A 25525-nucleotide genomic window follows, 5' to 3' on the forward strand; every position below is an offset into this window, starting at 1 on the left:
AGATTAAAATACAATTTTCTTATTGTTGCCTTCTATGACATATTAATACTGTTGCTAAGAGCAACAACCTGTCATGAAACTCAACCGTGTAAGGTTGCAATAAAATTTGTATTAGAAGCATCTTACTGAGAGCAAAATTAAAATGTAATCATTCTAATGCTAATCAGTCCTTCAGTAAATTATTTCTATTGTATTCCACTTGAAATTTATCTTAGAAGCATTTGTCTTGCCCAAGTGCTTATGTGCAACGTGTATTAATTGAGTTATTAGTGCTTCAGAGCATATTTCATAACAAAAAAAGGACATTTTTATTTTATTGAGCTTAAACATGCTATTAAGAGAAGCAACATGTTTCACAAGATAGTCTTAGATTACTTTTATAACAGTGTTGAACAGTGCAAATACTATAGTTGTTAAATACGAGTATGGGCATATTTGAGCCAATGAACCATATTGAATAGAATTGCTACCAGGATTTGAAATAAGCAATGGATTTAAGCAAGGATTGGAAATTCATTAGGTGATTTGCCAAAACACAAATGGTCCAAGGAGCAGACTTAATTAACTCACATGATGGGGTATAGCTACTTTGTAGTGGGAAGTTAAATCAACTGCAGATAAATTTAGACAGATCAGTACAATTTAGTTTCATTCTACAAATGAATTTTGTGAACTGTGAAAAAGCAATGCTTAACATTTGCATTAACTAAAACGTAAGGATGAACACACTTTCAGAGAAAGCGACACACACCCAGGCTCAGAACACTGCAATGTTTTATCGGACCAGACACGTTTACAGTCATGATGGCCCTGGGTTCTGGGGGGCGTTTCTGTGGTAGGAATCCCACACCTGCCTGTAACAGCCATACCCACTCACCTTTCCATGACCAATCCTGTGCAATTCAGCTCAGGCACAACAAACAATACATGAAATACAGCACAGAATTTAAAAGTACAGCCTCGTGGTGAAGGAAGCGACTGAGCACAGCCCCGCACCCCTCCAGGGGCAGGGGAGTCATTCTCCCCGACTGTCAGACCTGGCGGGGGTAGCTCCTGTCAGCAGACCCTCGTACAGCTGCAGCCACTCATTAATTCAGCTTGTCCTTCAGTGCTGTGTCATTGGATCCTCTTGGGTTCCTAGCAAGACAAATCTTTATGAATGATGCCTTCAGTGTCAAGATACAAAGCCTAGCAAAAAAAAGGGAATGCATTCTAGCTGATCTGCTTTTTCTTTTTTCAGCAGTCTGTTCCTCCCTGAAGAGCCAATTATTCAGTTAATAATTTAATAAAAACTTCAAGATTTTTATTTTTTTTACTTGTGCACTACTGTGCCTAACAAAATCCTCTCTGTTTTTCCCCTAATAAAAACACAAGGCACATGAAAATGACTAGGTTTCCCTTACCTGAACTTTATGTGTGCACTGAAATTGAGGAAACACGTTGTAAGTCACAAGAGTACCTTTTGAGGTCAGGTGCTTCATTTCTCCGTGGCAGCAGAGCTTTCATGTGTTTTCTTACTTTTTTTTTTAACTGTTGAGCTTCCCCTTTTGAAATTGGTACAGTTACTCAGATTGTTTGCAATAGGTTCATACAAGTGCACAAAGGCCCTAAGTTAACCAAGAGCTGAGATTATCTGGTAGAATGGGGCATCCCTTCGAAAGGAGTTAAGACAATTCAGACTCTAAGACTTTCCTCCTAATGGTAAACAAGTATTAACTATTTTTATAGCCTAGTTCTCTGTGTACCAACTTAGCAAAGGAAAAACAACACAACTCGGAAAAGGCAATGAAACTTACTTATGATCAGCTGTTTCGTTGTCAGAGCACAAGTTGTGCATCCTGCAGACTTGTTGAAAGCAGCAGGGCATGTTTGCTTCCAAATGCAAATTAACCAATCCCCCTCTTTTCCTTAAGCCAACATTTTGTGTTTCTCCTTTGATAGCTGAACATTGGAACAAATTTTACACAAAATGCTGTCGACTGAAACTTGGGTTTAGAAAACCTGAGCTGAATTTTGACTTACCCACTCTTTAACACTCTCCCCTCCACTTTAGCCTTGTCAGTAGCTTTGCCTACTACCAGGATTACTGGCTACCAGTACCTTGCAAAGTGGCTATCTGGTACACTTCTGCTGCCATGCATACTAGTAATTATTTAGTAAGCTTGTTCTCCTCCCCTAGAAGACCTGTTGTAGCCAGATTTAGTCCAAACTCAGCAAAATATCCTCCCTCGAACAACAAACAGAGCTGGAGGATAACCAGCTACTGACGTTTATCCATACTGCACCAGGGATATCACAAGTACTCTTATAGGTCCCCTCATTACTTTATCTTGTCCTGGGAGTAGCCGTTTGCTTCAATTCATTTCTGGTAGGTTTGTCGTTAGGCAATTTGAGAAGGGTAGAGAAGTCTGTATACTGTTCAATGATAGATGATTATGGGTTTTGTTATTTTTTTATTGAAACAAGAAAGAAAAGACACATATTTTCAATTCTCCTGACCTTCCTGAATATACTGTAGAAAGGAGCTATGCTTCCCCAGGGAAACCGGTGCCCTAGATCAAGAAAAAAGGCCTTAAGATGCTTGACCGTATTAAAATTGTATAAGCGTTATGGCTTTTATCACTTAAGATACATTATGCATGAGTACTCATTTTCAGCCTGACCTTTACATTTAAGTTTGCAGCACCATATTTCATATTAACATTTCTAGCGAAGGATACATACTGCTCTTGGTAGTTAAGTGACAGTTAATCAAATACTTGTGCACAAGTGCCCTTAAAATTGATTGATGTGTCAAGGTGGGCCAGTGCTGGTGATAACTGAGGCTTAGTTAAATTATATTATCAACAATGATACAATGTTAAGAGTGAGGTGTCACCTGTGTAAAATAAATCAAAAAAATTAAGATTCTCTCAGCAGTTGTAAATCTATATGGTTGCATATATCTTTTACAGACAGGTATTTTCAAAAGACCATAAAGCGTATATGGCAGAGAACATGCTGCATGTATATGTAGGACATTCTACGGTAGCAAGAGTATAATCCCTTTCTGGTTTTTTGTTTTGGTTTGGTTTTTTTGTTGTTGGTTGGTTGCCTTTTTTTATAGCAATCTGATAAAGTATTCGTGAACATTGGGCAGGGATGGAAAAACAAACCAAAACCACCAGCAGACGGTAGACCCAAGTCTTTCCCTAGTATCCTCTACATGGTCGAAAGAGTGGCATCAAAGGTGGGTTTGGCAGCAACTGTAATATGGATTGCAAATTAAGATGCCCTGGAATCATCATCTCTACCAAGCAGTTATGGGTTTAGTCATCATGACATCCAGTTCCTCTCCTCTGTTCTCTTAGTGATGTTTAGTTCCCCACCTACACAGATTATTAATAAGTAAACTTTAAAAGCAAACAAAAGCAGATAATAGATAAATGCATCTGGCACAAACTGAACCACAAAATCTGTTATTGATTGTGCTTGTTACAGAGAGCTGGCCGTACAAACATCTTTAATGGTGAGAAAACAACTCCAGGTCAGCAATAGTCTTAGAACTATGTATCCTCAATGCCAGTGCTTGTGGGAACATCATACCAGGTAGAGACACCTGCAACCCAAGAGGGAGGGAGTTGTTTTCCTCATCAGTGATGTGGGGATAGATCTGACTGGGGACATGAGGGCACAAAAGAAAGCACATCTTATACTTCCCCGGTGTTACCTGTTGCTCCCCACATGAAGACGGTTATTGGAGTCACCTGTGGCTACTGGCTGGTTACAAGTTTTAGATCTCTGTGTGTCATTACAGTATTTTTGTTATTCTCATTTTAATAATGTTGTAAAAATACTCCTATAGTCACAGGCCTATTGACGTTTTAATGTGTGTTGAATACGTGCAGGATTTGGTTTTAGGGCTGCTCCATCTGGAGGGCACAGGAGACTCTTCCCCAAGAATGAGATAGTCTGATGGGGTTATAATGCCAGAATATGAATATGATGTCCGTGCCACACCCTTCCTGTGTGTATACTGAAAGATGATTAGTAGTTTATCCTCTCATTCTGGTTTAGCAATGACTACTCCACTACATGACTTCGTGAAATACCAAGCCCAATTTCTGTTATCCTGCACCTTCAGCAGTTCAGCTGAAGCTAAACTGTAGAGCTCAGCCAGGTCAAGGCTTCTCAGCAACAGAATTTTGCTGTCATCCAAGTGCAAGACGCTGCGTGACTTGCTGATCTTGCCACAGGAAGATGACAAGGAGAAGAGGCAGAGCCACGCTGTTGCCGTGGAAAGGGATAGGATAGGAATGAGAACTGTTGCTGCTGGAAGCATGCAGCTTTGGTCCCCCATCATTATCACTCCAGGATCCTTATCTGCTAATCACCAATTAGTCAGTATTTCCTTTTCTTTCCTAAACATGGTTTGTATTCTCTCCTGAGCCAAGATCCCTGTGGAAATTTTACAATTGCAAGTCATGGCATGTGGAACACCCTGCCCAATAAATTTGCAATCTAGCTGAAACAATTCACCCTTTAGTATAACCATTCCTTATTAAGATTTGTGGTAGCTTATATAGATGCTTTGAATGCTTTGTTAATGGAATACCATTCACCTGGGTAGTCTACCACATCTGAATGGTTCCTTGGATCACAGTTTTTGCATACATACAGACAACTGGAAATATTTTAGTGTTCCATCACATAAAGTGAAAATTTCCAATCCATTTCTGAAGTCTAATTTTCCTTCCTATTTTAGGGTCAGATGAACTTCCTTGCAGTCTGATTATGGATTCTGGTGATACTGTTTATACAGAATTTGACTTTGAAGACCAGGTAATTTTATGTATATATGGCCTCTCGAAAGAGTTTTCTAGTTTATGTACATACTGTGCTATACAATTTGTCAGAACAAAGTGGTGGAACTTTAAGGGTACCTAAGCCAAAGGGCTTTTCAAGTGCAATATAAGTAAATCAGTGATACACAGAGGTTGCTTTCTGGTTATGAGAAAATAGTGAATATTATTGTGGTATTAAGTGCCTATATCTTCCAGTATTGCTGACAACAACAAATGCTTACAACGTGTTGAAACCAGACTTTCTACTGCTCCTATTCTATCCACATCGAAAGACTAAATTTTGATAGCATTTTCCCTGTACATAGGAAGAAAGAATGCTGGGGGGTGGGGGGAAAGGTTGTATACATCTTTTCCCTCTAATCTTCAGCTCAGCACTGGTAAGGCCACATCTGGAGTACTGTGTCCAGTTCTGGGTCACCTGTACAACATATGGGCTGCTTAAGAGGGTCCAACCAAGGGCCACTAAGATGATTAAGGGACTGGGCCATCTCTCCTGTGAGGAAGGGCTGAGAGAGCTGGGAGTGTTCAGCCTGGAAAACAGAAGGCTCAGGGAGGGATCTCACCCATGTGTACAGAGATCTGAAGGGAGGGTGCAAAGAAGATGGAGCCAGGCTCTTCTCAGTGGTGCCCAGTGACAGGACAAGAGGCAAAACTGGAACACAGGAGGTTCCTGTGGCTTGGGTACTGTGCTAAGGATAAGTGTTATTATTAATGTTACTCTGCTGTGTATAAACATTAAAAGAATGACTTATAATTTTAAAAAAGATATCTTTTTTAAGCCATCTGCCTATCACACCGCCACTTAAGGATGGTGGTTTTGTATGTTTTGCTTTCTGCCTTTCACGTTGCATGACTCTGCTTGCATTTTCTTCATGAATACCAGAAACACTTCTCTAGATTTGTGAACAGCTTGGCAAAGAGTGTTATTTTGTGTTTCTGTTATCATTCAACTAAATGCAGTCGTGAATGTTCACCTCTTTCCTCATTATTTGCAAAAGATACCTTTTCTTGTGAAATTTTAAAGCTACTGACAAAATCAGGACCAACAAAACTGAATTTCAGTATCATCCGTTCATTCATTGGTTTTCTTTCACAGTATTCAATGCAACACTTTGTCCTCACCTGCAACATGTTATATGTTCTAGCTCTATTAATTTCTGTTAATTTATGATGCTTTTACTGTTCTTTTGGGCTTAGTTGTTTCAGTTTGGCTTTTTTTCAAGCAGACAGCTCGCCTTTGTCTCCAAATCCCATTTGAAATCCCATTCTTTCATAAAACCTTCTTACAACATTCTCTACCCCAGGAAACTCTCTTAAGTTTCTCATCATCTTTGTCTTGACTGTACTACTACTTTATTGCAGGGTTTAGGCCTTTATGCCCTATAAAGCAGAATGTGTATTTAAATCATGTTTGGATTATGTTGATGTTAAATTTTCCATTTTAACAAAGTTCTAAATGCATTCTTTTGGCAGAATATGAACACTAAAGAAATTATACTCTTGATTCATAATGTTTGAAATGCTGTTCAAATAATAAGCACAAGTTTTATAGTTACAAAATAAAATTAACAAAAAGAAATGTATGAAAATCATACTAATTCAAAATTTCAAACTATATGGTTCACTGATGATACAGCACAGTCCATAAAAGCACTGACTGTAGTTTTGAATGAGCTGCATGCATGAGGTTCTTACAAGACACTAAACAAGACGACTATGATGGGACCTTATTGTCCTTGTCAATAGCAAATATTCTTTCAGCCAGATGTGACAGTTAGCTTTTCTCATTATTTTCCCAGACCAACACATTGACATTCTGGCAAGAATGCAATACTTTTATCAGAGAAGGAGAAAATAAGTAAAAACAGTGCTTAAAAACTCCTCAAAGAGAGATACATAAATATGAAGTAGCTGACAATGACTGTCTTCACCTGCAAGTTGATATCTTTGATACTTATTAGTGACATTTTAAAAACTAGAAATATTTTATTACTAATCAATATTTCTGTACCCAGTTCATATGAGATGCCTTGTACAAATATAAAGAAAATATAAAGGAAAAACAATTGTGACCAAAAGCCCATCTAAATTTTGAAAGGATGCAAGCAAGTATTATATGCAGAAGCAAAGAAGGGAGCAGAGATTACCATACAGTCATAATACTGTCTAGCTACCCGGTCTGAAAAACAACATCAAAAATTACTCTCAGGAAGTAAAGATCAATAACTAAATTCAGGAGTGAGGAACTGCTCATGTTCAAAACTTGAGCTCATTTTGACTGTGGCAGTGATTTAATACTCCAGTGATTTACCACATGCTGTTTACGAATTGTGCGAAGCACCAACAACCTTTACTCAGAGAATCTCAAGTGGGAAAGGAACGCGTGTATGGATACAAATGTGTCATGCAGTGATGTTATTGCATAGGAAATCTGTCATGAGAATGTGGGGGATAAGAAGGCTGGTTTCTAAGCAACCTTACACAGCTGAGCTGCTAAAAATGGCTGAATTTTAGCAGAACATCTTGGTAGTCACTGAACAAGAGGAGTTGGGGGTTAGAGCAATACACAACATGTACTGAAGACAAAGCCACAGCTGGGGATGAGTATCACTTGGCACAGCTGAATTGGACATACACAGATACCTTTGCATTTTCCTCATTCTTGGAATGAGCCAGGAAAATCGCCAGTGTAAACTAAGCCAACAAAGAAGAGTCTTAGTTCTTCAGATGTATGCTACTTCTTCCAGAATAACCTCTCTTACTGGTAGGAACAAGGAGAGTGAGTGGTGTGGTTCCAGCTACTGATGTAGTCATCAGCTCATCTAGGAGTGCTCCAAAATACAGCAGAGTGCTTCAAGAAACACTTGGTACATGTTGTTGAAAAAGCAACGGTCACGCAGGCTAAGATTTGGCTTTTCTGGAGGAGTACACAGTGTAAATTGAATTAAAAATAACTCAGAAAAAGCTTAAGCTTTGTGTTGTACATTTTATAAATGAACATTCCATTAAATTCATTTAACTAAACTAAAAGCAAGCTGATTGTTTTCTACTGGATATATGTGAATGCTTCAAGAACTAGAACACTTTTAATCAGTAAGTTCCTACAGCACTGAAAAGCAGGAGGGAAATACACACTTTTTTGTTTGTTTAAAAAAAACCCACACCAAAACCAATTTTTTTATCCAAATCACTAATAACTATTTTTCTGTTTCTCAGATCCGAGCTGTCAGATACGGTATTGCAGAAGGAATAATATAGGTTTTTAGAATGACTGCCCAAAATATATTCTTCTGAAAAATAAAAATGGACAGTACCTCTCATTGAGAATGCCTTGTGGAAGAACAAGCCAAAGTTCCACATGGTAGCACTCTCTATAGCCTTTTCTGGGATAACGATTACACTACTCATGATTTGATCAAAAAATGTAAAAGCACAGTAAACTGATAAGTTTCAGATATTTTCACCCACATTAAGACATCAGGAATACCTTTTGGACCAATCATTTTTGGGTCCAACAGCACAGCTTCTAATGAGCTTTATAGAATATTCTCAATTTGCAGAACTTGATGTCGTGACTAGCATCTGGTTTAATAAGGATTGTCTCTTGCTGCTGGAATGCTCTCAAGTGTGATGCAGGTTTTCACTGCTCACTGTGTTCATTTATACTTGCCATTCAATTTCTCAACTTTGCCAGAGAGGCTGTCAATATAATGCTACTTGTTGCCAGAGATCAGACAAGTTTTATCTTTAAGAATCGGATTTTTAATTAGAAACCTACCATTTGGCTTATTTCAAGTGCATTCAGGCCAAAAGGGAGTATTGAAAAACTGGCATGAGTGAGTCCTATCAAAGAGTTCCAGAAGAAAAGAGCATCCAATTATTTTCTTGTGAAAACAAGGCTTTCATGACAACCTTAGCTAGTGTGAGGAATATTTAGACTAATTAGAGAAAAAGTTAAAACATACAGTCAGACAGTAGACATACAGTAGAATGAATACACTCCTGAACAAGTGCTTACAGAATTGATAACTTTAAAATTTAGGAAACATTAAAATCAGGTAGACTTCAAGTAAAAACCTTACAAATATACTGAGCCTCTTCTAATATTGGCAGGGAGAGAATATATTTCACATCTACAAAACATGGAAACATATTTTTGTGCCTCAAAGAAAGTTACCAGTTCAAAACTGAGGCATTTTCATGTCCTTCCAGTGTAAGACTACATTTACTTATGCAGTTAGATAAAAGCAATGACACATGCAAAGGAGAGGGTGCCTTTTTTTTCCCCCCCCACGTGTGTCAAAGATCTAGGAAAAGTAGATGTAAAAAAGACTGAAAGATAATAAAAGGCTTTCTGTTCAGCAGTGACAAGCAATCTATTGAATTAAGAAAATTGCGTAACCCAATCTTTGCTGCGAGTGCAGAATGTTTTATAATTAGAAAATGTGACAGCTCACTTGAAAAGCAAGAAGCAAAACCAAAATGAAGTGGGGGGGAAAAGCCCTCAAAGAAACTTCCTCCCATTCTAACGAGAGGAAATAAGCTCTTGATTAAAAGTTGTTGCCATGTAGTGACAATTCTTCTTGCGTCTCGCTGTCATTTCCCACCCAGAGCACATATGAATCTAGGCTTTAGGGGAGCAGGAGGAAAGCTTTAAGTGAACTTAGAAAAAACTGGCTCCATTGCTACCAAGACTGTAACAATATTTCCAGCCTCCCTGATTATCATAGCTTGAAATGTCAATATTAAAGAGAAAAAATGAAAAGCCCTGAAAGTCTTTTCAGTGCAGAAGCAGAACACAGATATTTCTGAAACTGATGGGAAATAGCAAAATGAAATCCTCGTTTAACTACAGCTCTGTGGATTAAACTAAAGACCATTTTCGTCCATTTACTGTGTTTCACATCAGTTGTCACTGTGTTTTGACTCAATTTTTTCTACATCAAAGATTCAATCCAAGTAACTTATTTAACCCTTCAGACATAGTGCTCCAGAGATCGACATTACAACAAAGAGCAAACTACACATGTCCATTAGCAGAAGAAATTTTCAGTGGGACTTCTAAATCTATCTTTTAAAATTACATAAATATTGATTAAATTCTGTAAGGGGTCAGATCTAGAATGTGCTGTATTGATCATGTGCATTGTCTTTACCTGAGGATGTAAGAAACTTCTGGTATAACAGCAGTGTTATTCATATATGCTGTGCAGCGTTAGTTGTTACAGGTCTTAGAAAAATGACTAAGAGTATCCAGAAGCCATTTGGGCTTTTAATGCTGAACATTTCTGTGGTGTCCATTTCTCTTTCATTGATAGGCAGCAGTATCAGTTTGAATTATACATTCTGGTTCTATAGGGAAACTGATGAAAACAGGAGTACACAATAAAAAAGAAAATGGACTCTAGGAAACTCAGAGAATGATTGTGTACCTCTGTTCCCATAACATTTGTTTTTATTAAAGAGCACAGAAAGGTGGAATCCAATCTAGTTTAAGGATATCTGCAAAAAGAGATAATGCATAAGCATCCAAAGAAGTGAAAGAACTGGAGAGGCAGGCCTAACTACAGAGAAAAGATGTTTAATAGAAATGTACTGAAGTCAATGAACAATCTGTTCAGTTCAAGTTGCCATGGAAACTATCCTATTAAATGCTTAAAAAAAAGAATCAGTTCTAGAAACAAAGTACTACAGTTTGCCTGTTACAGAGTGCTCCCTTAATAAGCTCAAACGAAGTGTATTTCGGTTCTTCTATATAATTTTGTGAGCTTGAAGAATTATTTTTCTCTTTTAGAATCACCATTGTACACTGTAGTAAAGGCATGTGAAAGAAAGCCTATTGCTCTGCTTTCTCCCATGCAAACCACGATGAAATGGGCAAGAAAAATTGCTGTAGACTTAATCTGCATTTCTTCTTTGGAATGCCAGCAACAGTTGTTTGCTCCTCCTTTCACAGATGTTATTTGGATTTACTTTCTGATGATACATATATTAGGGGGGACTGAACTGCCAAGGTTAGTCGAAGTCTTTGCATCCCCATTTCTTTTCTGATTTTGAACAAAAAGTTGCTGCCTGCAGCACTGGTGAGCTGTACAGGGCACGAGGACTTGGTTACAAGGATGGTGAGCTCATGTGAGTTACTGGAGATTTAAACAACAGTGACAGCATCATTTTTCAAGATGTGCTGCATTTATGCTCCACTGAATACTTTTGCTGTAACTTCTCTGTGGCTTGTGGAAGGTGTCTGTAGTAAAAAGCATTACAATTCACGGTATGTCACCCTCATTCTTCTAGGCAGTAGCACTAGGATAGCGTACCCCGTTTCCTCACACCAGCTTGCCCCTCCGCTGGCAAGCTGAGGCCTTATCTTTTCATGCACAAAATAGAACTTTACAGCTCATTTTATCAGTTCTGTGTTTTACGTGTCTACCTTTACAGCCCAGAGAACCTGCATAATTCTTGGGGAATATCAAGTATCCCACACAGTTGATGCAAATAGGATACACATCAGAATATTTCATATTGCACCTAAAGCTGATGATGAAATGCAAAGGTGTATTTTAACCTTTCCCCTCCCCCCCACCTCCTAGATTTAGGTACCTTACTCAGGGCTGCAAACAGGTTCTGTTCCCATAGCCCAGCATCCCTAGAGACAGCTACCAAAGCCGTTCCTTAAAAATATTTGTAGCAACAATTCCTATATTTTAAAGCATTGAAAAAGAAACAGCTTTCTGTAGAGCATATTCATATTTTTAATCACTGTCAATGTACATACTAGATTTTTACCTTGACATATTTAACTGCAGTGATTGCAAGGATGCGAGTTTACTATATGGGATAAAAAATTGCTCTTTAAATAACTTATTTGTATTGTATTGAAGCAGAAGAGTGGCCTCTCTGGGTACATTGGAAACACTTTAAAAAACCCCAACCTCCATGTATTTTCCAGAAGCCATATGTTTCCTATTTGGTGCCTTTTTAGTCCTTACGTATCCCATGATTGTGCAGCCAAATTTAGTCAATTTGGGATTAAATACCAGTCATAAGGAGCGAGAAGTAGCCTAGTTTTGGAATTCCTTCACAGTAGTACATCTCAGATCAATGGACTGTTTCTTCCCATCGTTAAATTCCTTCTTAACAGAGAAGTTCTGTATAAATACTGTAAAAGTTCCTTATTGAAAGTTATAAAACTACTTAATAAAACATAAATAGGTGTTTTAGTAAACCTAGAATATGTTTGGTCAAACATTAAGCAGAGGAGGTCTTTAAGAGGTAAAATTTGAGCACAGCTGTCAACTTTTATCGTAATAGCTGCAAATCATAGGATCTGAGGCCCCACGCTGGTCTTATTTTTACAACACCCTATTCTTGTCCTCCTCTGTGCCAAGATCTTTCAGGCTATGCTCAACTTCCGTATTTTAAAAGGTCTGTTCTCATTAGCTACATTTCCTGGGTCTGCATTTCTTCCCTCTTTCTCTCTGCTGCAATTCTGTGTGTTATGTGTCTGCGAATTATTTATCTGTACATGTGTCTTTTTTGTAAACGGCTAATGTGATCAAGTCATAGAAATGCCAGCAGCCCTTACTCACTGTCTCAAGACCTAATCATCTGCCATACAAGGAAGAGTCATTTACTCATTTTTGTGGTGCCGTACTGAAACTAAACAACCTCTTTCTCTTTTTTCACCGGCAGTGCTAAATTATGACTGGTAAGGTAAAGAACAGAGCTTTATATCAAACACATTACTGTACAGAATCTTGGGTGGGTGCTACAATGTGTGACACTGGATTCAGGCTAGAAAGAGCTTGGAAGGGGAGCAAGCGATAGAAAAGACATTTTTGAGCATACAGTCCATTGTAGACATATATAACAGAGGACAGTTTAATCTTAAAGAATGAAATAATACATATATCTCAAAGAAAATTAAATGTCTTTAGAAAATTCAGATTACAAGTGAAAGTAACATTCTGCCCTTGACTCGTTTGCTGTTTATATTCCTAAAGATGCTTTGTATTCCTGTAACAAATCTTTAAAATTAATGACAGGTTACTACTTACAGGTTACTGTGCCTGTCATTGAGCTTGATTTTCATAAAATAATGGAGCTCATGTTAACAAAATAAATGGGTGATGCCATGGCGATGCAAGGAAGTAGAAGCATAACATTTTGTAGGTTATCTGTGGAAAGTAACACCCTGAACTTTGAGTTCTTCCAAGAGAAACAATTACAGAGTTCCACCACAACTGAATCTTATCAAAGTATTTGTATCTTTTTCTTTTTGGAAATTTAATTGAGACTGGCCTGCAGAAAAGCCTTTTACATCTGAAGTTTAAAACAAACAAACGAAAAACCAAACCAAAACGACTAAAACAAAACCACAAAAAACAAACCAAAAACCCAAATCCAAAACCCCCCAAATCACTGAATTCCACCCCTCAGAAGGCAATGTAACAGCTCAGGGCAGAGAAACTCTGTGCATAGTGCCAGTGGTGTATGATTTGAAGGATCCATTCATGAGCATTGTCGTTAGCAGTCTGAGAAAAGGAGCTAAGCAGGGCGGCATTTGCAGTTCAAATGCACTTGAAGGTCCCCTGCTGCACTTCTCTGCTGCAGTGGCTTGATGTGACAAAAAGCCCCTGAGAGAATTTATAGCAAGCAGCATAAATACTCCACATAGAGAAGAATGATTTAAGGAGTGAGGGCTATTTAGAGAAAAGAAGAATGCCAAAGGAAAAATAGTGATAACTTCTGCGAAGAATTTCTATAGATGTAGGCCTACTGAAAACTAACTGAATACTGTACGTGACAAAAGTATTTTAAAATGAGTAGTAGATAATAACTATGCACAGATAATATGGGTGTCAAATGTCTCAAGTGTTTTCAAAACACAAAGATATTTAAAAATCAAGCCCCAGTTCTTCCTGAAGTTAGATATAATGCTCTCCCCTCTAGTTCAGCCTTTTAAACCCAACATAAAAATTGCAAATGAAGTGTTTGGTTTACCAGAACAGTCTTAAGGCTGCTTTGATCATGCAAAATGCTGCTATCATGCTGGAAGGGGTGCCCTTAATGCATGCCTTGGTTGGTAAGTTTGCCCTTAAAAGTTAATTTATTTGAAATTTTTTTCAGTTTTCTACTGTCTGGAAATAAATATGAAACTAAAAAAATTTTGCTTTAATTTTTGTGCATAATAATCACGTATGTGTCATTTTAAAAACCTACAGAAGTGAAAAACCCAACCCCACACACTATAGCAAACAGATTTAGATTTTTCTCCTCTGAACTACTGATAGATACTCTTCTCCGTCCTATCGAACAGCAAGAATGAAAAATACTAAGAAATCTTGCATTTCTTTAAAAGCCAAATAACTTGAACTTGGTTTACAAGTGTTAAAAATTAGTTAATCTCTACTTCTGTATAGGTATAAATTTGTTTTATTAGGTTTATTTTAAAAGAATAATAGCATAGAGATTCTTGTCTTTGGTAGAAACCCAAAAGTAAAAGGGAATCATAGCGATGTAATAATCTGTCACTATTTCATAGCTACTATTACAGTGATTATTTTTTTTTTGCACTTTCTAGTTGTGTGCACTCCAAACAAACAAGAAACACCTCAAACAACACTAGCACTGTTCTCTCATCTTAATTACTATTAGTCCCTTTTGACACAAATAACTCCACTCTGCTGAGCAGTATGAACTGTATAAGAAGATATGCCTTTTGGGGAAAGAAAAGCTGTGAAGCCTGAATGTGTTCATACTGTTTCTTATCTTATTTACACATATTCATTAGTTCTGGACCAGAGGAGGTCAGAGCACAGCCACACCTGCTTTCTAGAGGCAAACTGTAACACTCAGCTGTCAGCAAACTGCTTAGCCTCAAAAAGTGATTTGAATCATAAATCAAATATAATGGCAAGCAACTGTATGGCTCATAAAATCTGTTCCCAGGGACCACTGCCCATACATAAAACCTGCAGCTAACCCAGCGTGTCTCATCAAAAACAAACATTTGCTCTTACAGGAAGAAAAAGGGAATTTAAAAGACAAGTTCCACAACTGAGCTCTAGCTAGCCCCAATTTCTTCTGAGGTTTAACTTTACCTAGCTAAAGCTTGCTCAGGGTCTTTACGTTTTGCAGTGTACTTAAGGACACCACTCAGTGATAACTACATTTTTATAAACAGAGGCTGCACACATCTAATCTGAAAGACCATCCCCTGTGATTTAGGTATATGCCTGTTAAATCCAGTTGCAAACACATGTGAAACTCTAAAACCACACAGATTGTGACAGACTGGACTGTGCTGAAGCAGAGAAATTTTATACTCAGACAGTGCTCAGAGATCTCATACCGTGTTCTGATTCCCTAAACTATTCTTAATCAGTGAGAGAGTTTATTTAATTGACCGCTAACATTGTTTTTAAGGATACTAGATGTAGAAGCATCATCTGCAAACATCTGAGATTTCATTTAATATTACTTTATTAAGGACTAAGCATTCAAAGTAAACATACTACAAGCTAAAGAGGTGAAAGTGGAAATCTAGGTCCTAAACCTAGTTCTGCTTCCATATATAACTGTGTTTATACTGACAAGTCACCTAATATCTCTGCTAAAATGGAAATAACGCCCTTGCCTCTATTCCCAAAGGAAGTACTGGGAAGATTTATGTGGAACTGTAATGTTCCTTGAAGAAATACAATGTTACTGGAGTACAAGTGTTTTGCATACCTAACAGCAGCAAATTGTATGACTACAGTGTGCTGACAAATTGATGGTTATATACCTACATTCCCATCAAAGGGATGCTGATGAGCTCGCCGCAGTAAATCTGCATAGTCAGTTTTTGCCTGTACTTGCCTGTCATTTTGTATTAAAGTTATGTTTGTCTATGCTGCCTCTTTTTTTTTTGCTTACACATTAACATCAATTCTCAACACATATTTTTAGGCAGATAAAGATGTCGTTTTTATTTGTTTTACATTCTCAAATTCAATCTTGAAAATTGAGCATAATTTTAGGCAACAATCATGCAGTATTTTAAATTTAGTCTCACTCTGCTACTTCTTTTCTTCTTAATCCGTGATTATTTATCCTTTTTGGGATAAATAATTTCTAAGGAGGAACTCCTGTTATATCTGTTAGAAGTCTATAAAATGTGGCAGGCACTTTTCACCACTATTCTCATGAAGCATTCAAGCAACAAGAAGGTGATAAGACAGAATTTTTTAGTTTTCCATGTTAAAAAAAAAACAAACAACCAAACACCGAACTGGAACAGAGATTATTCATAGGTGACAGAAAAGCTTTCTTGTTTCATCAGGTAACAAACATTCACATCAGTTGTGATTAAATCCTAATGAAGAAAATGTCCCATCATTAGATAAAAACAAGTGTTTTATTGCTTTCTTTAAAGTGATATGACTTAAGAGTCCTAATTCATTAGTAGTGAAACTCAAAGATCTGAAGAATTCTGTATCATTGCCTTATTACATGCTGTGACTTACAGTCAGTTTGTTTTATTATGGAAGTTACTTCACAACCTAACAATGACAGGCAGTAACATAAACTCATTAACCTATGAAGTACCTGCTACTAGTCAGATATTTATTAATCATGAGCTAAATGACAAGAAGCCTGAATACAGTCAGAAGCCTGCATTTTCCAACTCTAAAGGCAAATGTCAGATGAGAGATTCTTTAGAGGTAGCAAACTTCTGTATTTGGCAGTCATTTTAATGTACTGTTGATATTGTTTAAGCAGTTACATGGTCAGCTATGCCCCACTGATTGATATGTTTTCAAATAATATTTGTAGATATAACCTGGCTCTAAAGGCATCTGAAATTACAGACTACCTACCTTTCTTCATTACGTATAAGATTATGATCTTCCTCAGTTTGCTGTCAACTAAATGGAAACAGCTATATAGCAAATACAGAGGCTGTTCTGCTGCTAAAGCACTGTTTACTTGACAGCAGTGTGGTGAAAATACTATTAGCAATCTAGTAGTTGGTGGGACTTTTCCTCATGTGATCACTTGCTAAATCCAACAGTTATTTTCCAAAGCACTCTGGTAACTGGGCAGAGCACTGCTTTCAGGCCAATATCGGTTAGGGCATTCACAGTGTAGAGACCTACTTACTAGAAAGGCACAATTAGAAATAGGTATTGTCAAATATAAATAGGAGGGGACTGGCATTAACCAGGACGCCACTCTCTGTCTCTTTCTACAAGGGACTGCAAGCCAAACCGCAAATTTAGCTCCTCACCCAGACCAGCAAAAAAAACGGGTTCTACTTCTGAGGAGACGGGGAGGAAAGGGGTGAAGGGAAATGGTTCTAAGTCAAGTTTAAGTACGGAATAATGAAAACCATGTAGGAATACCTTGTCATCAAAACCAAATTAATTGCAGCCAACTGTTCTAATTTCTTCCTCCTAACTTTTCTTACAGCTCCCCTAGAGGCCAGGCTTTCAGGACCTCTTTCAACCCCAGCTAGGTCAATTCTGTCTGAAAAAGTGTTTTTATGGAATTACTTATTCTCTGAAATATGGGGAAGCTTATTTTGTCATGGAAGTTCAGCTGGGGTGGCGGTCCCACTCACATCAAGCTGTGTGCCAAGTTATAGAATTATGAAGCAGATGCCCTTTAAAAAAAAAGTGTGTAGAAAAAAAAGCTATTATTTTGAAAACAGTACTTCTGCACCTGAAAAGTGAGCAGTTACAGATGGAATGAGAATTCATTATTTTGATGTTCTGGGTTCTGATCAATGTCACACTTCCTGTTTACCTGCTTTTCTAATTGTACAAAATCGTTACAGTGCTTGTAATTAGAATTCACTTTAGTGGCTTTTCATAGCATTTGTTCCTTATGTGAGCACGGCTTGTTGGTTAGTCAACCTGTTGTTCTGATACAGCAGATATGGTTGGTCAAATAAAAGCAGCTGATAGCTTATTCAGATTCAGTTCTATCTCTAGCTTTCACATATTTCAGCTCTAAAAAATTAGAGCTGTTCCTGACTTAAACTGACCTTTATTATCACCTGCTGCTCTGAGCAGCCCACCAGTGTTACAGAGGCAGTTTCATTCTGCAACTGTAGGGGAGAACAAAGCAGTACTTGAAATGAACAGTGCCTCTTTCATTTGATCATAAACTCGCAACTGTGATTTTTATTTTAAAGAAACTTTACTCTAAACTTTATGCGTAAAATTCTTTTGATCCATAAACCTTCAAAGGCATGGGAAGAAGCTGAATCTAAAACCAGGCCTTTTATATATAATATATTATTTGCAGGGTCAAATATTGCATTGTATTATTACATCAAAGAAAAAGCATGTAAGGTTAATACTGAACTTGAATTGTAGGAAAGAGATTAATCTCTTATTTGAATTTATTTTTTTTTCCCTGAAATACTCTCCTGTAAACTTAGGGGATCCAGTTGCTTTTTTAATTTTGTGTCTCTCCCCGCACCCCCCCCCTTTTTTTTTTGGTAAGATGGCAGTTCTCTTGCTGCAGCGTAATAGGCTAAGAATTACTGTGAATCAAAAAATGAAAATGTTTTATGTAGCCAACACAATGGTACTGCAGCCTAATGAAGACCACTTCTGTTTCAGTGATAGTGGGAGCACAAGGAGAAACCCACAAGGGCAGTGCAAGAGCCTTGCAAATTACAATGGCCAGTAGTTTATCTGCTTTATTCACCATGCTGTTCATTTCACTTCAACTATTCATGCAGCTCTACAAATTTCTAACAGTGGCTATTTCTGACAGCATACTGAAGCAGAACTGCAAGAAACTGCAGCTTGATAACCCTATGCTATTTTGAGAGGACTAGCATAAGGTATTCAATATTGATATTACACACTGATGATGTAATACGAGCACGTTAGTGTCAATGCTGTTACTGATATTTTATAGACTAGATTAAAGCACTGATGGTTCGAGTATATTGACACTACATAACCTAGACTATGTCCAGCACATGTATAATTCTGATTTATAAGAACAGCACTCTTGATGGCCAGTATTTGTAATTCCTTGTTGGATGTGCTATACAGCACGTGACAAAATAATTGCAAGTGGCCAAGTATCAGGAAAAAAAAACATGCCAGGTTCCCCATTTCCCTGGTGTAGTCCCTCTTTGTAGTTCAGCAGCCTCTGTAACAACTTGTAGTTTGTGTTGCATTCTGAAGGTAAACACATGCAAGTTGTTTTAGACCAAAGACTAATTTCATCTTTATATTGTAGCTCACTTCTACTTCTTACTCCAGTATTGCCTTTCTGCTAGTAACAGCTTATCATTCCATATTTACTTCAGAAGCAATCCAGCACACACAGTGGCTGCTTATCTATATATTCTGGATGCTGAAAAAGCTGTTCATCACAAAAACAATATCGGCCAGTTAATCATCTCAAGTTGTCTTGATGCTCGTGTTCATACCAACGTCATAGAACATGCTCATCTTCTACCAACTGAAAAAGTACTAACAGAATTTCTGGGACATTGTTAATTGTATGTCAACATAGATTAAAACTGAGAGGTTAGATTATGGAGAAGATATATCTGCTTATATGTATATTTTAATAAGAAGTGCAAACTATGCAGAATATCAATTTCAATTTATCAATTGCTTAATTAACAGGAGGAGGATCAGTCAAGTTTTTCTGGTTATGAGAGCACAGGAGGTGAGTTTCTTTTTCAGTATCATTTGCAATTTAATTTTGAAAGCTTTGATTTCCCCTTGTATTTAAACAGTTACTTGGAAGGTAGAGTGAATTCAGGTTATTTATATTGTGAAAGTTATGGCTCAAAGGACTATCATTTGAATTGCCTCTGAATGAAAATTAAACATTGTGAAAGACATTTCTACAACTCTTTAGACCAGTGGATCAAAAATTATTAGAAATATTCCTGTTAATCAGCATCAGATCTCATATGTGTTTTCAAAAATTGGCCGTTATAAAAAGCTTATTGGAAAGTATGAGCTGCTAAGAGTCTAAGAGGAATGAAGGGATTAATCAAAACCTTTTACAGCTGATGATATTATGTCATAAGAGATGTACACACCACGTAATAAAAAACAAAACACTGTGGTAAATGCATGTGTCTTGTAAGTGATTAAATCAAGATATAATAAAATTCCAGCAGGCTCAGATGGTGCAAGATTGCCTTCTGAGTCCCTGTCTGACTGGGACTCAGACTAGGAAGAACTGCTTTTTTAAAAAAAAATACAATTTCAGGAAAAAGGCAAAGCTGTAGTACATTAGTTTTGGTGCTAAAATGAGAGTAATACCTGGATTTCATTTAAGACTATTATTATTTGTCTGAATTTGAGGCTCAGGGGAATTAAAGTCTATATCTCAGATACAGTGCACTGTATAAAATCTGAATGGGATGTGGACAAAATTCTATAGCAATTATAATGTATTAACATACTCGGAGAAAAATGCAGTTGCTCAGGAGGCACATTATTACATCAGGATGCATCTGCTTCCTTTCCCCCCCCCCCCCCCCCCTTTTCGTCTTTTTTAAAGAACTGATGGGTATGTGCAAGGTCTAATTTTCAGGTAAAATATTTTTATCATATCTGCAGTGAGAGCTGCAAAACTGGGAGAGAAGCAGGCTTGTGGATAATAGCTCCTTTTGGAATGCAGAGCATTATGGCAGAAAGTAAATCTAGTAAAATCAGGTCACCTTGCATGACTGTTACACAATTCAGTGTGGAAAGTAGCTAAGATTAAAATTAGTAGCTTTTGCCAACTAAAGAATTTTTATTTTCATTTTAGACTTTTCAGAAGATCTGAGGAAATCAAACATAATTTTTGTAATCGGTAAGTAGGATTCCTAATCTAACTGCTACATTTGAAAATCAGCTTGTTACTTAGTTTTTATTATAAGTATATGATTTCTTTTAACATTTAGCAGAACAGTTTGGTTAAGAGTATTTACGCTACAATGGTGGTTTAGTCTTTTGAAAGGGAGTTAAGATTTATATCATGTTATTAACCTGGGTGTGACCATGCTAACAACAGTTGTGTAAAGCTCAGAGCAGGAGGTATGTTTAAGTGTGAACATGTTCAAAATTACCTAAGTTCTTGTGCAGTTACAGCAGTGCTTTGTGATCTCCCACAGCAAAGCTGCCTCACCAGTATTATTTAAAATGTTACTAGATAGGATTTGTAACTCAGATTTTTAAGGTTTAAGTTAAAAAAAATCAGGTCTCTTAATTTGTGAAGCAACTTTTGTAAATTCAGAGTTGCGTTCTGCATGTGCTCAACACATTTTTAAAAAGTCAACAAGCTAGTCACCATGCGTGATACTTAGCACGCAGTGAGGCTTTGCATGTCTAGGATCTACTTTATATTTGCTTTCTGGAAGTCCACAGAGGAAAAGTACCTTGTTAATACCCATTATTATAGAAATCTGACTAATATAATGAGCAAAAACTTTGAACAGTCTTTTAAAACAAATTATGACCAGAAGATTTCAAGTTTCAGCATAAAGCTTGGTACTAGATACTTGGAAAGAATAATTGCTTTTCTATCAAGGAGAATTTTTCACAACTGCTTTACAGTACAGAGCAGGAACAAAACATTTCCAAGGACCTAAAGATAGATACCCAAACATGGGTGATTTTACATAAAAGCAAGTCACTTTAGACATTCTTCTTCCTAAGTTAAAAACCAACTGACTTCTGAAATTAATCATAAATGAATGGAAGTTTTATTTGGAATTCAGGAGGCATCAAAAAAAACATTCCAATACCAGCAGGTTGAGGGAGGTGATCCTTCCTCCCTGTTCAGCACTGGCAAGGCTGCACCTGGAGTACTGTGTCCAGTTCTGGGCTCCCCAGTACAAGAAAGATAACCTTCTGGAGCAAGTCGAGCACAGGACTACAAAGGTGTTTGAGGGACAGGAGCATCTTTCGCGTGAGCAGAGGCTGAAAGAGCTGGGACTCTTCAGCCTGGAGAAGGAAGGCTCCAGGGGATCCTATCAATATGTATAAATACCTGATGGGAGGGAATGAAGATGAGGGAGCCAGAATCTTCTCAGTATTGCTCAGTGACAGGACAAGAGACAATGGGGACAACTTAAAAATACATGAAATTTGAACACAAGAAAACACTTTTTTATTGTGAGGGGGTCAGACCTTGCAACAGGTTGCCCAGAAAGACTATAGAGTCCTGAACAGCCACCTCTAGCTGACCCTGCTGTAATGAGGTGTTGGACTAGATCCCAAAAGTTTCCTTCCGCCCTACAGGATTTGGTGAAAAGATAGCATCTTCATGTGTTGTACTTCCGTCTCACCCTGCCTTATACCAAATACAAGCTGACTTAATTTATTGCAAACCTATGGTGGACATTATGTGTTTGAAAAAGTAAAATTAGGTTATTGAAGAATTGATTTGAGACTTTTTCTTAAGGGAAGGATACAGAACGCTTGATTTTCAGCCTTTAAGCAAACCTGAATTCCATGGTTACTGAAGTACATCTTCCTGCTGTTTGCTACAGTGACAAATTTTCGTTCTCTCTGCCTCACATATCTTATTGGAAAGTTATGTTTGGATTTGTACAAACAGATTTTTTTAAAAAAAAGGAATTTTGCCTCTGAAATTGTCCGTGTTAAGGCATATTTTTCATTTACCTTTGGACTGCTTTTGCTTTTCCAAAGAGTTGTTTCCAATTTTCATTTATAATTTTTTTATAGGCCACCTACTAGCCATCCTCTAGTTTAAAACCGAAGACACACATTTTCCCTATTTATTCCTGCTCTTAAATCCATCTCAGACTTTCTAGTAAATGCTTTCTAGGAACAGAGGAAAATTCTCCTTTATCAAAAGTGTGAGGTTTCTCAGTTTAAAATGTTATGATGAAAAGTTTGACTAAGTCCAAACATGTGTTACTTGTCAACAAGTTACATAAAATAATTTATGCTTTTTCCCAAAATCTCCCTTTCTTGACCCCTTGTCCTCCCTGATGTGAAGAGTGAGGGTATTTTTTAATTTTATTTTTGTTTATATGTGACCAACATGGGATCTCCACAGCTGCTCATTTGGCTGCAAAATCTTGATTTTACTCCACCTAGGTAGTGAAGGTAAATGGTATTTCCCAGAGACAGGTTTCTTGATGGTACTAGGTTGGAGTGGCCACAAGATTTTTTTTCTTACAGCCTTTTCAGAGAAGTAAATCTGCCCAAATCACCTGTTGACCCACATGCGCTCCAGGTTTAACATTATACCCACTAGCCAAATGCATACCATATTCCTAGGCAGTAAAGTTGTCTTACACATCAGTCAAGGGGTGAAGTCCAATCACTGAGTTGTACAATGACAAAAGAAAACTTTGAAGAAGTCTCACAGGAGCAGAGCAAAACTGTGAGGGCTTGGAGGGGGGAGGATGATGACACAGGGCGGAGAAAGAATTAAAAAGAAAAACACACCACAAATTCTCAGTGGTCAAGTACTCCACTGCAGTGGGCAGTGCCAGAGATGTTCAGCCCATGATACCTTGACTAGAAACAAAGCAGACAAGATGGGTTGGAGCATGCTGCTGCACGTACTTGAGTGGGAAAAGCTGTCTCAGTCTCAGGTGTCATTAGGAATGTTTACTCATTACACAGATGTATTAATGAGGAAATAATAAGATGCTTATAAAGATGTTTTAAAACCAGAGTTCTAAAGATGTGCATTTGAAGTAGTTTACAAACTAATTAAAATAAATACACCATCTGCCATAGCTGACAAATTGAGATACTGTTTATAAGACAAAGGGAAAAAAACCAGACAATTCCCTCCCCTACTAATTTCTCTTGAAAATTGTCCAAAAAGGGAAAGAAAAAAAATCTAATTAGAAAAGATTTACATTAGAGCTAATGCAGGAATTAATTGGAATAACAGTCAACTTGGATTAATTAAGCAACAATGTCAATGTTTTAATCTAGACAGCAAAGCAGAGACATAGAATGAGCAAGTCAAAAATATGGGAGATAACAGGGTAATAAAAGAGGCAAAATGAAGTTCAGTTTAGCCTGTACAATAAAATTCAAGAGAAAATTAAAAATAAACAGATGCAAAGATAAATTTGGGGGATGCTCTAATATTTGAAACTGTAATTATTGCCAGTCAGTTAAAAAAAAAAACAATAAAACCCAAAATCAACCAAAAACCACCCCTTTTTCATCAGAGCAACATGAAAAGTAAAATCTTAAGCACAATGAACAATGTATGATTTTATAATTCTTAATGTGGTATTCTGTATCACATCCAGAAAAGTGTCCTACACGAAGTTACTGGGAGCATTATTCCTCCCTGCCCTCCACAGGGGTTTCATAAAACATGGCCACGTTTGGGTTTGGTTGATGCTGAAATCAAAGCAGAAAGTGTTCAGGAATCTTTCTGTACTTTGGATCAGAGACAAACTCCCCGCTTACTCTTAGATGTAGTGTTTAAAACTTAGTCAATATAACCAATTTCCTCTGCAGACTCTTTGTCATATTCTTGCTGATGAACAAAAGCTGATACTGGATTAAGCTCAATGTAGATAAGACCAGCTTTTCAGCTGACACCCTGAAAATATTATCGCCAACTACATTTACAGGTAAAACATTATCAGCAGCAGATGCTAAATTCTTGTGCATATAAAAAAACTCCAACCACAAAACCCCACGGTCTTTATTTGTCCAAGGTATGTCAGACCTTGAATGACTTGATGTAACTTTGAATTTAGCCCTGCTTTGAGTAGAGGGTTTTACCAGATGAGCTCCCTTCCAACATAAATTATTCTACAGTACCTGTATTACAGCTCCTTCTACAACCAGATAGGCTCAGGATGAGCAGTACTGATAACTAAAACCCCAGTCAGTCCAAGTGCTAGCTGTAGAAGCTGATGAAAGCTGCTTTCTCTGACTTTCCATGAAATGAACTCCATGTTTTCTTTAAGACAGATGAAAACTCAGTGATGTCCGAGGACATCACATCACTCTGCCAATGTGTACCAATGGTTGGGTTTTGATTAAAATAATCTTTCAGAAAAACTTGAGGTATTTTTGTTGTTGTTGTTAAATAACAGCATAATTCCTATATGATTTCTCTCAGACTGAAATCATACATGAACAACAGATGAAGTGCTGTTGAGAAACCTTCAAATGCCACATTCTGAAGCTAAGGCTTATTTTGTTTGTATAAATAATCCAGTAGCATTGATAGAGTTGCCAAACTGATCCAAGTCCTCCAAAATCACAGCTTGAACATAAGAATAGCTTGACTGGGGCTATTTTGATTTCAGTTCTGACTTCTGAGGCTCCGTTGTGCAGCTAGGTTTCCCCTGCAAGCACTTTTCCATTATACTCATTATGAAAATAAGGTCTAAAATTGAAATATTTTTAAATGAATGGTGGGACTCTTGTAAATTCTGCTGCTGGCATTTTATGTAAGTGTTCATAGTATATTGGTATACGATAAATCATCAGATTTGCAAGTTTAAAATAGAGACATCCCAGTCTGTGTGACACTTCTGCTTTATTAATATTTCTGGCAGCAAAGCTGGTTCATGAACTGCTCACATTGCTCGTTCCTGTCCCTGCTCACTCCCAGCAGCAGTCCCAGCTCCCTCTAGCATCATTAATTCATCTGCTTGTGATGTTGTGCTCTAGGCCAGGCTGGTACATCTGAATCACATG

General features: G+C 37.4%; 1 protein-coding gene across 1 annotated transcript in view; it reads left to right on the forward strand.

Annotated features, from left to right (window-relative positions):
- Positions 1 to 25525, forward strand: part of AK5 (adenylate kinase 5) — a 96689-nt gene that overhangs the window by 50483 nt on the left and 20681 nt on the right. The window contains exons 8-10 of the mRNA XM_064455332.1: positions 4745 to 4821; positions 19490 to 19532; positions 20634 to 20678. Of these exons, the coding sequence (XP_064311402.1) occupies positions 4745 to 4821; positions 19490 to 19532; positions 20634 to 20678 (165 nt within the window). The remainder of the gene's footprint in view (positions 1 to 4744; positions 4822 to 19489; positions 19533 to 20633; positions 20679 to 25525) is intronic.

This window comes from Phalacrocorax carbo, chromosome 6 (assembly GCF_963921805.1).
Source record: "Phalacrocorax carbo chromosome 6, bPhaCar2.1, whole genome shotgun sequence".
In the NCBI taxonomy this organism is placed as follows: Eukaryota; Metazoa; Chordata; class Aves; order Suliformes; family Phalacrocoracidae; genus Phalacrocorax; species Phalacrocorax carbo.